Source organism: Alternaria arborescens (assembly GCF_004154835.1).
Source record: "Alternaria arborescens strain FERA 675 chromosome Unknown contig_13, whole genome shotgun sequence".
NCBI lineage: Eukaryota > Fungi > Ascomycota > Dothideomycetes > Pleosporales > Pleosporaceae > Alternaria > Alternaria arborescens.
The window spans coordinates 268,692-281,439 of record NW_021167868.1 but is presented as its reverse complement, the minus strand read 5'-3'; the positions used below and the strand labels follow the sequence as shown (position 1 = coordinate 281,439).

The window sequence follows — 12,748 nt, the reverse complement described above, 5'->3', positions numbered from 1 at the left end:
GTTGGTATGGTGGCCGAACTTAGCCGCGCAGACACGGGCGGTTCAGGGGGCAGCAAACCCGAACTCGAACACCAAAACTTTACCTGAATACTGAGCGCTCTTGTCTAATGGCATCAAACTCCAGATCCTGAGTATGCCTGGTATACCATTTGTTAGTGAAAATTCTAGTGATGCCGACTTGGGGAACCTGAGATTTGTCTCAACGACAGTTCTCGATACATTCAACCTCCGCCGCACTTGCGATTCTCTGTTTTGCGCGAGCATTCTTCTATGAAGCCAGGTTCTATTAAATTGTGTGAAGAAACAAAATTCATTGTCAAAAATCTTGTGTGAGCGATGGCGCGGTCATGCGATAAACATCTCCTAGTCAAAAGTCAATGACGCAGACTATTGCACGCATCACAACTTCACACGGTTTATACGCCTTCCCGAGTATTTGCCACGCACACCAAAGCCGCATGTATCTTATATCACGGATATAGGTGTCCGGTCCAGCAATCTGGGCGGTGGACATCACGATTAACCTCTGAACGAGTTTTAGTGGTTACAGTTGCATCGGATCATATCCAGATTTCACTATCAATGTTTTTGCATCCTGCGCAAAGCTTTTCTTGACCAAATTTGTGCTGTCGACTGCTTGGATGACTTTTCGAACTTGGCCTTGCATTGGCCAAGTCCTGCGAACATAGCTACATACTAGAACTAGGATTCATACGCGTAGGCGTGTCGAGTGGCCTGATGTTAGGGTCATTTCGCTCCAACATTCCTACAATGCGATGGTTCGTGGTTTGATGCGCAATTAGTTGGCCCGAGCACGAGGAAAGGCAGAAAGGATCATCGATGAGCAAACCCAACGTTCCCGAGGTCCTCGTAACCCCGATCATGACAAGGTTTATTGAATCGTAGCTGCGCAAATTCCAGATTTACCTCTAATGAACTGTCAGAATTTGGCAAGGCCTTTGTCAATTTTACCTCCTATACATCATGTCTTTCGTCTTAAATCAACCACAACATTGTAATGCGATGCGTGCGAAGCTGCATGCCAATTACAACATCGCGATGCTGAGTAGAAATCGGGGGATGAGGGCGGACGTTGCCAAGCAGAGGAATGATCGCGCCCCGTTCGTTCACACCACTCTATCGCACTCCTGCCCAATCACCCAAAGACACGCGGAAGCCATATCGCATCAGGAAATATTTCCAGTTCACATGTAACATCGTTGCATTTTGGCAGCCTTGCAACGTGCCATCGGACCCCGGAAAGCTTCGCAAAAGAGCCGCCGGTTCGGCTGCGGCGCCACTGACGACATCGACACATGCACAACGCGGGTGAGGCGATCTCCACATCTCTCCGACTTTGAGCGTCCGTGTTCCCACCTCCAGTCTAACCCCAGACTCACTATTTTCCACGAATCAATCTGGGCCCGACACTGACTCGATGTCGTTTCTCTCCGATGTTCAAGACGGCTGGCTTCTCGGCGTGCGGCCGCTATACTCACAACGGTAAATCCGCATTTTAACCATTTTACCTGGCCAACGAATGTATCGGTATGGGGAGCCTCATGCGGAGCAAGGACTTCAGTGGAGAAGACAACTTCAAGCGAGATGATTATCAGGTTGAACGAACCGGCATGTAGTGCCGACTGCTTGAAGCTTTATATTCAACTTCCCCCGCGAACGTGGGTCGACAGGTCAATAGACTGCCATCTTTGCATCAACCCAAGGCTCTGGAGAGGTTCTAGTCAAGATGTTTGAAAGGTTCCCCAAGATCTATAATGTCTACTTTTTGGCAATTGTTGCCACGATGGGAGGTATGCTCTTCGGATTTGACATCTCATCGATGAGTGCCATCATTCCATCCGACCAGTATCTGTAAGTCATGACGGTCGAATTTGTTAGCACATCCACTAACTCTCGACAGCGACTATTTCGACAACCCATCTGGTGTTGTCCAGGGAGCCATCGGCTCTGCACTTGCTGCTGGATCAGTAGTCGGTAGTGCTATGGCTGGTCCCATCTCTGACAAGTTCGGTCGTCGCGATGCTCTTGTGTTCGCCTGTCTCTGGTGGCTTGTTGGCACCGCCGTACAGGTCGCTTGCACAGGTCGCGGCATGCTCATTGCCGGTCGCGTCTTGAACGGAGTAACAGTCGGTATCACGTCATCTCAGGTGCCTGTGTACCTTGCCGAAATCTCGAAACACTCGCAGCGTGGTGCCATCATCATCATTCAACAGCTCGCTATCGAATGGGGTATTCTTATCATGTAAGTGAACTATGCACGAGGAGAGTAGCTAGGCTCATACTTTCCAGGTACTTTATCGGTTATGGCTGTACGTTTATCCCTGGCGCCACCGCTTCGTTCCGCACCGCTTGGGGAATCCAGTTCGTTCCTTGTGTCATGTTCATGATTGGCCTGCCATTCCTTCCTGAGTCTCCCCGATGGCTCGCCAAGGTCGACCGCACAGAAGAAGCGATCCGTATTCTTGCCGCCATTCAAGCCGACGGCAATATCGAAGATCCTTATGTTATCGCCGAATACGAAGAGATTGTAACCGCCCTTACTGCTGAGCGTCTAGCTCCCCAAGGATGGAGAAAGTTCGTTGTGAACGGCATGTGGAAGCGAACGCTTGCCGGTTTCTCTGTCCAAGCATGGCAACAGCTTTCGGGTGCCAATGTCATGACCTACTACGTCGTCTACATATTCGCCATGGCAGGTCTCCAAGGCAACACCAAGCTCATCTCATCTGGCGTGCAGTACGCCTTGTTCATTATCTTCTCGTCGATAATGTTCTTCTTTGTCGACAAGATTGGCCGCAGAACACTTTTGGTTTGGGGTGCAATCACGATGGCCTTTTGCCATTTTGTTGTTGGTGGAGTTTTGGGAGCCCATTATACCTATGTACCCGATGGTGTCGGCGGCGACAAGAACGTCGTCATGGAGGTTACCGGGTCGCCCGCGTACACTGTCATTGCGTTCTCATACCTATTGATCATCGTAAGCAACTTCTTTCCGTGTCTTTCAGAGACCATACTAACCCTACACTAGATCTACGCGCTTACGCTTGCGCCGATTTGCTGGGTCTACGCCGCTGAGGTGTGGTCACTAGAGACCCGCGCCTCCGGAATGGGCATAGCTGCCATCGGAAACTGGCTATTTAATTTCGCCATTGGACTCTTCATTCCGCCCGCCTTCATCAACATCAAGTGGGGACTTTTCGTAGTCTTCGGAGTACTTTGTGTTCTGGCATCCATTCAATTCTTCTTCACATACCCCGAGACTTGTGGCAAGACTCTTGAAGAGATTGAAGTCTTGTTCAGCAAAGAGGGCCCCCATGCTTGGCAGACCAAGAAGGGCAGCTCACACCTCGCTCAGGACGTCGAAAACGTTGTAGCTGCGCAAGCCAAAGGCGACGCCCTTGCCACTATTGAGAATATTGCCAAGAAGGAGAAGGACGAAACTCAGACAACGGAGGCTGTGTGAGTGGTCCTTGGCGTGAATTGATTAGTGTATATATTACAAATTAGTCTGATACTTGACTTCTTCTCGTTGGTTTAAACCCCTTCATTAAGTGACCTGTCACATTCGTGGCTAGTGGTGTGCGGTGCTACACGTGTAGCTACTGCAATAAGGCTACGTGCTTTTCGACAATGTGGTTACCTAGCCTCAAACACGTAGTCCCAATGTCTTACCTTCCCATATAGTGAACATTCTCTCGCGCTCATCCTGAACCTCACCCCGACACCATCCATCGAAACGACTAATTATGTGCCACTTCGTTCGCATCCACTGTGAGAACTGCCAAGTACTAATCAGGCGTCACGGAAGCAACTGCAGTCATGGTCTCGCTATCTTAGGCCCTTTAGGTCTACGTTTCGCATGTGCCTCTCTGATCAACAACACCGCACCAGATATCGACATTGCAAAGAGCCTATGTCATGAGTGCAGAATGAAAGGGGTCGAGGACAAGTACGACATTTACCGCAATCTATTTTCATGGCAGCCTGGATATAGACGCCAACATTGGCAGGGTACAGATTGGCCAACAGTAGACCATGGCACAGTAATCATGAACTCAATCTTCCGAATCTGCCTATATACTCCGCTGTCGCCTTCACTAAAACTTCAAATGCAACTACTAATCCCAAGCCTCATTCCAAAGTCCACTCCGTTTCAAAATGTCAACCTCATTCCCCTGAGCAAATTCCTTCGCCCAGTTCTCTCCATTCCACCTTTCCCACGCGCTTCTTCTCCTCAGCTCCCCCCACTCCGAACATTTCGGTGGATAGGACTTTCCCATCTTCCATTCACGTACCTTTTCCATGATATCATTGCGTCCAACGCTAATCCTGTTTTTGAAAGACACGAGTGGCTTGACGCTCGCGTTGAACAATGCTTGCTCTCGCATGCTCTGCAGTTCTTCCTTGTAAGCAGATATCTTGCCCTCACGTACATTGAATGCTTTGGGAAGATGACAGCGTGGGATGGGTATTCGTCTCCTGACAAGGTCAATCGGATGAGTGGGTGTTGAGATTGTGGAGTCTGAACTCGAAGATGAGCCTTCATCTTCATCTGAAAGGTCGGGAAAATCTTTGCCGCATATGACCGCTTCTTCTATCTTCCCAATATCTGCGTTCCGTTTCTTATTCCTCTTCAGTAGTCGAGTGACACCATCCGCTAAGTGCGCGTTCTCCACCTTTGCTTGTTCAAAATTCCGTTCAAGTGCTATACGCTCTTCTTCCACGGTTGCGAGCTTCTTCTGTAGACCTTTGACTTCCCAATATGCTTCGTCATTAGTTTTCTTGTAGTAGTCCCTAATGTATCGGAGAGTCTCCTGCCTTTGCTGATCGGTACTGGTTTCGAAGGCGTGTGTGCGTTCTTCAAGTTGCGACTTCTTTTCTTCAGAGTCTTCTTTCCACCCATTCGCGTCTCTCATCAACTGATCGGCTTTGGGACGCAGATCTGCAAGCTCTTCTTGTGCCTTGGTGAAATCAGACTGCAGCTTTTCGTTCTCTGGGTGAAGATGCGACAAGACCTTCTCCACCTCGGCGAGATCCTGCTCTATTTCTTTGCGCTTCTGTCGTTCTCGCTGGTAATATCCCTTGAACTCATCTCTATCTGACAGCATCTCCGGCGAGAGCAGCGGGCTCTGTAGAGTAGAGCTTAGCAATTCCTCTTTCTGTACGACCATGAATTCTTTTTGTTCAACAATCTTGGATTCTAGATCCGCTACCTGACGCTCCAGTCCCCTGCTCTTGCCTTGCCACTTCTTGAGATCCTCATTAAACGTTCCAATCAATTGGGTGATCTTGATCTGCAACGTTTCTATCTCGGAAGCTTGCGCAAGACTTTCGTTGAGGGTGTCGGGGTGGGGGATGGGTACGTCATCGCCCTGAGATACACTTCGAGACATCAGGTCGACAATCTGGCACAGCTCTTTGATAGACATTACCTGATATTTTAGCTTCTCTTGAGTATCCCTGAGCTGATCATCAAGATTCTCACAACATGCATTTGCATCACTCCGCTCTTTCTCTTTCTTGTCGACCGTCACTCGAAGCCTCCGATTCTCCGCTTCAATCGCTTCAAGAGCCGGTAGGTTTGGCTCGCGAGCATTACGCGCTGCGATTAGATCATTACTCTCCCGGAGTTGTGTGACTAGCTTGTCGTTCTCTTGTTTCAACTTCTTAGTGTCGTCTTTGACGGTTTCTAAATCTGCTTGTACTGTACCACATTGTCGTATTGCCTCATCACGCTGTGTCTCCGCTTGAGTAAGTTCGTGTTGCAGCTTTTCCTGTTCTGCAAGAATCTTATCCAACGCGATGTCATTGTTGTGGGCAGTAATCGCAACGGCACCCGTCCCGTCTTCTTCTGTACCGCGTTGCGACATGCTTTCGACCGGGTCTTGGGGTATTTCGATCTGCGGTTCAAGATCCTTGACATAAACTTCTTCTAATGGCAACGCTGTGCCATGTTTGGTCAAGGGAGAAGTTTGGTCTGGCGATACATCAAACCCAACCTCATGCTCTTCAACGTGACACTTAGGTGGCTCTTTCTCAGTGAAAGCCTCTATCTCTTCAACCTCTTCCTCCTCATGTATAAGCGGGTCTTTTTCCTTCTGTACTTCCTCTTCCTCAACTTGCATTCGCTGCTTTGACGATGCTTCCTCCAGAGATTCATTTTCTATCACAGGTAGCTCTTCTAGTCTTACTCCGACGTCCTCTTCATCAGACACACCAAAAACAAGACTCTGACTTCTTGTTCCGCAATGCTTCTCCGTCCGTGACGAAGTGCCGCTTATACGATCATGGTTCTTAGGAGAAGGAGATCCAGTAGTAGGGTGCCGGTTAAGACTCGGGCGTGGGCTAACAGGCACAGGGGCCGTTTGAGACTGTATGTTAAGACCTGTCCAGCCAGGCAGTTCTTTGCCCAAAGATGGTTTCTTCACAAACTGAGCAAGCTCGATCTTTTCGTTCTTCTTCGCTTCTGAAGCTTTGGTAGGAGCAGCAAATGACGATACATTCGATCGCAGTGAAGATCTGGGCATATGATGCTCCTCTCTTCGGGTATGCTCTTCGACGGCACGGCTCGATGGCGTATCACCGTTCTGCTCCTCCTCTGTCCCGTGCATCGAGTCTGCTTCTTCATCAAGAGAAAATAGCGACGTAGGTTTATTGTCCCCGTCAATCTGCGAAGGGTCGTCCCGCGATTCTTGCCTTGCCTTGTCGCTCATATCTAGGGTACCCGTCAATTCGTCACCCGTACGAGACTCTTTTTTTATGATATGTTTGCAAGATTCCTATGCTTGAAGTATTGGAGTTTGGCTTTCAGTTCTAGTTTGATGGACGCATTCTATCCGTCCTTTTTCATTGTCGGACTATACATTGTCTCAAAAATTCTTCTGTGTAGCACAATGCCTCTCACCCTAGAGCAACTGCATACCATCTGATAAACATAGTGAAACATCTGAGCGATACAGCAAAGCATTGTGAGGACGTGATAGCATAGTGAAGGTCGATGGAATACCATGAGCATTCCAACGAGTGACGCGGGTTCTTCTTGTTGGGATTTTTATCGTAGACTTATGCACAAATCCCAAACACCAGCCAAGAAGAGGTTTTCTAATTGGTTTTATAACAGCCCTTGATTCCCTAGCCAAGTCTCTGAACGATACACATGCCACATGGCGTGTCTGTTTTCGTTGCCAGGGCCACAAAATCGCGTATCAGGCATAATCCATCCTGTGTTGCATGTGCAGTCTCAGTACAGTGATAGGCACCTCAACGAAAGTACGTCTGTCAGAAGAAACACCAGCTAGCAAAACTTACACTTCTGCCACTCTTTGTGGAAGTCACCATTACCCACATCAGGCTGGCAGCCGTTGCGGAAGGCGCTTGCCCAGCGACTGGGGTAAGCGATGTGAGCGGAGCGTTGTTAGCATCACGTGCTAACGCATACCGACTCCATGGCGTGGCGTAACACAATGCTAGCTTGTTGTGGAAAGACCCATGTCGCTTTTGAGCCGCATCAATGCAACGGGGAATGAGTTGAGTTGTGATTTGAGTATTGCTAGCGCCTTACCCAAAGAAACAGAGAAGCAAGCATGATTGACAAAAGGTAAGTGAGGGGTAGAGCGAGAGGTGTGTCCTAAGGCTGACAGTGGCGCTGGGTCTACGACAACCTGAGGTGAACCGTTGAAAAGCGATCGTTGAGCGTAGGCCCATGCTTGGTGGATCTTGCACGTGTTGTAACATGTCTTTCCCTGTGCTTCCTTGACGCTGGTGTACCGCTCGTCACAAACCTACTTTAGCCGGGCGAGTAGCCGAGATAAGTGCTCTAGCACTAGAGGTGACAGAGCTCTCTCGTTGCTGGGTGGGATGTTGGGGTATGCCTAGACGCGAGAAATGTATGACAAGCTTTCGCTCTGGAGCTGCGTAACCGTTTGTTACCCCTGTGCCGTGTCTCCTGATCGCGCTAAAACGGGTTAATTCATTGAGAGGAATTGAGGAATGCCGCACATCGTGCGATACTTGCATGAAATCCATACCAACCATCATTGTGAACGTCGGTACCTCGCGGCATAGTTGCTCGATTCAACCGCGACCGTTGGCCTACTGCAAGAACGCATACTAGCGTACCAATCCCGCCTTATTGTGCCGAGGCGTGTATACTCGATATGACTGGGCATATGGAGAGTGTAAGATGTCATATAGATGCAGCTCCGATGCGTGTTTGCCGGTGGCGCGGCACTTGTCATACTGTGAGCAGAAAAGGTCCGAAGCTTGAGCATAGGATGTTTCGAGCTCGATGATGCTGGTAGTTCCGATCACACTATCGACGGCATTCCCGTGCCATAAGCTCGTTCCATGGTAGCAACGCTGGGAAAGTGGGGTAAATCGCTAGACCCTTCCTTACAGGAAGATGAGGGTTGACCTTAGTTCTTAGCCTCCGCGGAATGGGACCACATCGTCTCTTCATTCGCTATTATTGCAAGGCACCGAGTGTTTTTAGAGGAATATGGTGGTTGTACGACGTATCGAGAGGCGCGGACAGGTGCGTGACCGACTTGATTTGGCTCCATGACGGGTAGAGCCAACGAAGCTTATCTTCCTAGCTCAGCAGACGGGATCATGGTGTTGGAAGGTGGTGAGAATAAAATCTCAAAATTGCCATAGCTGGCAAAAGTCACCGGAGATTTGGCCTGTCTGAGCAATGCGGAAGTCGGTTCAGTGGAGGCACACATTGACAGCTACAGCGTCGATCACATGCACATGTGCTCGAAGACTTCTCTCCAGGCCTGCGACTACGAATAGCTCGAGTTGCCACTGCTGTGCACACTATAGACACCTCCTATGTCATCTGACGTAGGCTCTTACGGTACTGTGGAGAACATCGTGTTGTGTTCATAGCACGTTTGGGTTCACTTTTAGGTAGACCGGTCAGAACATGCATGTTCAAACATCACAGACAAATTCAAGCCTCCTGATTCAAAGCAATGTCGCAGACAGTGGACCCACTGATGTTTCGCGCTTGCTCAAACCAATCACTCTCGTCTTTGAGGCTCGGTCAAACCTGGTCGCCCCAGGTCGGAACTGTTTGGTTATCGTGCCGAAAAGGTGATAGTACGCATTCCAAAGGCAGGTCCCCATGTCAACACGATCGACCGGAAGCAACCGAACTTTTGCTCTATGCATGCAATATGCAGGACGTTGCCCAGCTGTCCGCGACCTGTCGCCCAAGGATACGGAGGACTAATTGACTGTGACGGACTTACCGAAATGCTCGTCGGCACGGAATATTGGCTTTGATAGCCGAACAGACAGGATTGACGAAACCACTCTAGGCTTAAGCGGTCAACGCACCTAAGCCTCGCCGCGGAGGCGCACTGTGACCAGTATGTCGGAATTACTGTGCTGGTTCTTTGTCCAGGAGACGTAAAACGACGATAAAGCGTTTGGGATCAAGTGTTTGAGTAATGCCTGGTTTGACGCTGCTTGAAGATCGATTGTATAGATGGATGTTGGCGCGCGTTGTAAAAATTAGATCTCGTGGTATCGTGGTCAGCCCTGCCAAGCACGAACAGCTGTCAGGGTACTGGCATGATAGGATGCAGCCGTCCGTAAAAAGCACGCAGGGCCTAGCTACATAGCGAAAGAACCCAGATTTTGGTCGGCCAATCGAGTTAAGCCTTAAGAAAAATGTGGTCTTGGACCATCTATGTCATTGGTTGCCCAATAAAGGAGACCGTCAGCCGCCGGTGATGCAATTGGTGCGAAGAATGCAGCCCATGATCTTGTCGAGCACAACTCCAAGGGTCGCTCTAGAGGCTAAAGATATCAGTGAGCGTGTGGCTTGCTATAGCGAGCGCCCACTGCATATGAGTGCTGCAAGCCATCGTAAATCCCTATCGAGATTGGTAGACAGCTTCGTAGGGTAGGCGAAAGTTGGACAAGGGCGCCCAAATTGAGAGTAGCTCCCGTTCATAGCAGTCGCTGTGGAGGGGCTGAGGGCCGCTTTCAACCCCACAACAGTAGAGAGATGGTATTTTCGACTTCGAAATGTGAACGGACCAGAGGGCCAAGCCTTGCGCCATCTTGTAGGTATTGAATCGCTTTGGAGGCCTGCGATCCAAAAGCAGCGCGACTTCTCAGTGTGTCAAGCGCGCCCAGGCAACACCAATCCGGTAGGCCTTTGTCCGTGTTGAGAGGAACAGGTACACTATACAGTATAGGTGAACAATTGACCTCGAGGTTTAGTAGTCGCTACAAATACCTTCTGAGGACTGACCCCGGACAAAGAATCCTTCTCCGTTGATTTGTCCTTCACACTTTGCTCGAGCTCTGCCTTCGCCACAAAGACACGGCCGAAACAACACAACTCAAACACTCCAGCGGTGTCTGATTTGCAAATTGGCATCACGTAGTCGTCCACGTTGATTGTCTCTGCGCCAAAGCCTTGGTGCCGGTGAGAAGCGGGTAACTGCAACAGGTTCGTTCCCTGAACTCTTTGCGAACTGCTATGCATCATTGCGACGAAGCAAACCCAGCAAAGGCCAACATAGCCGCTATCATTACTGACACATATCAGCACCATACCTGGAGAAGAGCAGACTGGTTCGGCATCGTCTCAAGAAACCGAAAGAGCCCTTTCCGGTATTCAGAAACAACGATTTCCCATCGGTCTTCAGGCTCTGAGACTTTAGGCCAACAGAAGACTCATTCCGCTCAACCCAGTTGCGCTTGGTCTTGTTCATCATCAACTTCTATCGCTTATCTGTGTTGTTGAGTTCAAAACGAGGCCAATCGGTAAAAGTGAACAGAGCTTTAGCCCGCAATCTCCACCGTCGCAGCGATTGAGTAAGGCGTTAACACCCGCTATGATGAGAGGTGACACGCTCATCCAACAACACCCCCCTACCCCACCGAATGCCGGGTCGGAGTACCAGACCGGTCTGCACCAGGTTGCGCAATACAACGTAGATCGCGGCTATCCATTCGGTGAGGCAGGGTATGGTTCTCCCAGCTCGGTGGCGCGCGAAGGGATCCCTTCACACGTGTCACATGCCGACAACCACTCTCGTGGGCTCGGACTAAGTATACAATATGTAAGAGTCCTTACATCCTTACATCCTTGCACATATAGCCATGCTGATCAAATTACAGGACGGGTATGGTCCACCGGCAGAGTACTACCATAACGGCTCGTATAACGGCATGCCTGTGAGCAAATATTGCTGGTCGTGTTTGACTTGGTTGCTAATGAATGCCAGAATGACCAAGCTCTGTTCTCGCCGCCGACGCCGAGATCATCGAACGGTGATGATTCTGGACGTAGAACGACCCGCAGCGGACGAGCCACGACGTCGTCCAGCTCCCCACGTCGGAACGAAAGCAGTCCCCGGCCGAAGGCGACGCCTAGAGCTAAGAAGGCGAAGGCGCCGAAGAACGAAAAGCATAAGACGCCCAAACTGACTGCGCCACTGAGTATCCTGACGAAGGAGCTACATCATATCCCAGTCAAGAACATGGAAGAGTGGGTGAATAGGCCAGCGGACGTCAGGAGACGGGAAGTGGAGAAGAGGAACGGATACATCACTCGTCCCATGAACTCGTTCATGCTGTATCGGTCGGCGTTTGCGGAAAGGGCCAAGTCATGGTGTCTTCAAAACAACCACCAGGTCGTATCCTCAGTAGCGGGAGAGAGCTGGCCACTGGAGCCTCCGGAGATCCGTGAACTGTACAATGAATACGCAAAGATCGAGAGGATCAACCACCAGAACGCACACCCAACATACAAGTTCTCGCCCAGCAAAACAGCGGTTCCGGCGCGGAAACGAAGAAGCGAATGGTCAGACGAAGAAGAACCTAGCGATCTTGACGATGCTGAATGGGCTCCTGGTAGTGGCAGGTCTCGCTCACGACAGGCTAGGAGAGTCGACCGATCGTTCAGTTATCCATCGAGTGGTGTTGCTGCAGAGTACTTCGACCACTCGTTCGGTCCAAATGGTAATGGTATTAATCGATCCTCCTGGGAGGTAACGAACGAAGGCAGACCGATGCCGATGCCGATAAGCCACAACGAGCTCTACAACCAGTACTACCAGACTACTGCATATCCCAACATGCACATGAGTCCGAATTATGCAGACGAAATGCACATGAGGATGGTAGAAAGCCCACCATCTTCCATGCAGTTTCACTCGAACCCGTCTATGCTGGGATTGCCCGGAGGGAATACGAGTGATCTTCTGCTACAGTCGGATCTCGGCACACCATTCGACGAGGGGCAACTGGATCCAATGTTGTTGGCCTACGATGGAGGTAACCACTCGGATATCGATCCTGCAGCACTGCAGAACAACGTATACCAGAACGTCCACCCGGAAATGCAAGGAGACAGGCTTGAGCAACACAACCTCGGCGGTTTGTTAGATCTTTCACCCAACGAGTACCAATCCTGGCAGTCAGATCCAAACATGGTATCACTCGAACAAGAGTCGGAGTTTGACAAATGGATGGGCGAGCAGTGATCTATACCATATTAGCTGGTGTCTATGGTGGTTGTGTCGCCATTGTATTTACGTGCGACGTTGTTCCGAAGCGATGACCATTCTTTTCAGCATCGTAGGGCCTCTGGCGGGCTCTTGTACGGTGAGCAGCATTCAAGGCGTTGATCGAACCAAAAGTTCCGGGACTTAGAGCATTTAGACATAGTGTTATCGCGTATGTAGACTGAGATGTCTATATTAGT

At 50.0% G+C, this 12,748-nt stretch overlaps 3 protein-coding genes across 3 annotated transcripts; 2 read left to right on the top strand and 1 right to left on the bottom strand.

Annotated features, from left to right (window-relative positions):
* Positions 1-1,747: 1,747 nt before the first annotated feature.
* On the top strand, positions 1,748-3,481 carry AA0111_g6217 (High-affinity glucose transporter; the record flags this gene model as incomplete). Its single annotated transcript, XM_028652415.1, has 4 exons — positions 1,748-1,872; positions 1,922-2,263; positions 2,311-2,995; positions 3,047-3,481. The coding sequence occupies 4 exons, from the start codon at positions 1,748-1,750 to the stop codon at positions 3,479-3,481; spliced, it is 1,587 nt and encodes a 528-aa protein (XP_028506187.1).
* Positions 3,482-4,136: 655 nt separating this feature from the next.
* Positions 4,137-6,731, bottom strand: AA0111_g6216 (hypothetical protein; the record flags this gene model as incomplete). Its single annotated transcript, XM_028652414.1, has 1 exon — positions 4,137-6,731. One exon carries the CDS (start codon positions 6,729-6,731, stop codon positions 4,137-4,139), a length of 2,595 nt encoding a protein of 864 aa, XP_028506188.1.
* A 4,143-nt stretch (positions 6,732-10,874) lies between these two features.
* AA0111_g6215 (hypothetical protein) lies at positions 10,875-12,527 on the top strand (the record flags this gene model as incomplete). Its single annotated transcript, XM_028652413.1, has 3 exons — positions 10,875-11,102; positions 11,161-11,217; positions 11,268-12,527. The coding sequence occupies 3 exons, from the start codon at positions 10,875-10,877 to the stop codon at positions 12,525-12,527; spliced, it is 1,545 nt and encodes a 514-aa protein (XP_028506185.1).
* Between the last annotated feature and the right edge of the window lie 221 nt (positions 12,528-12,748).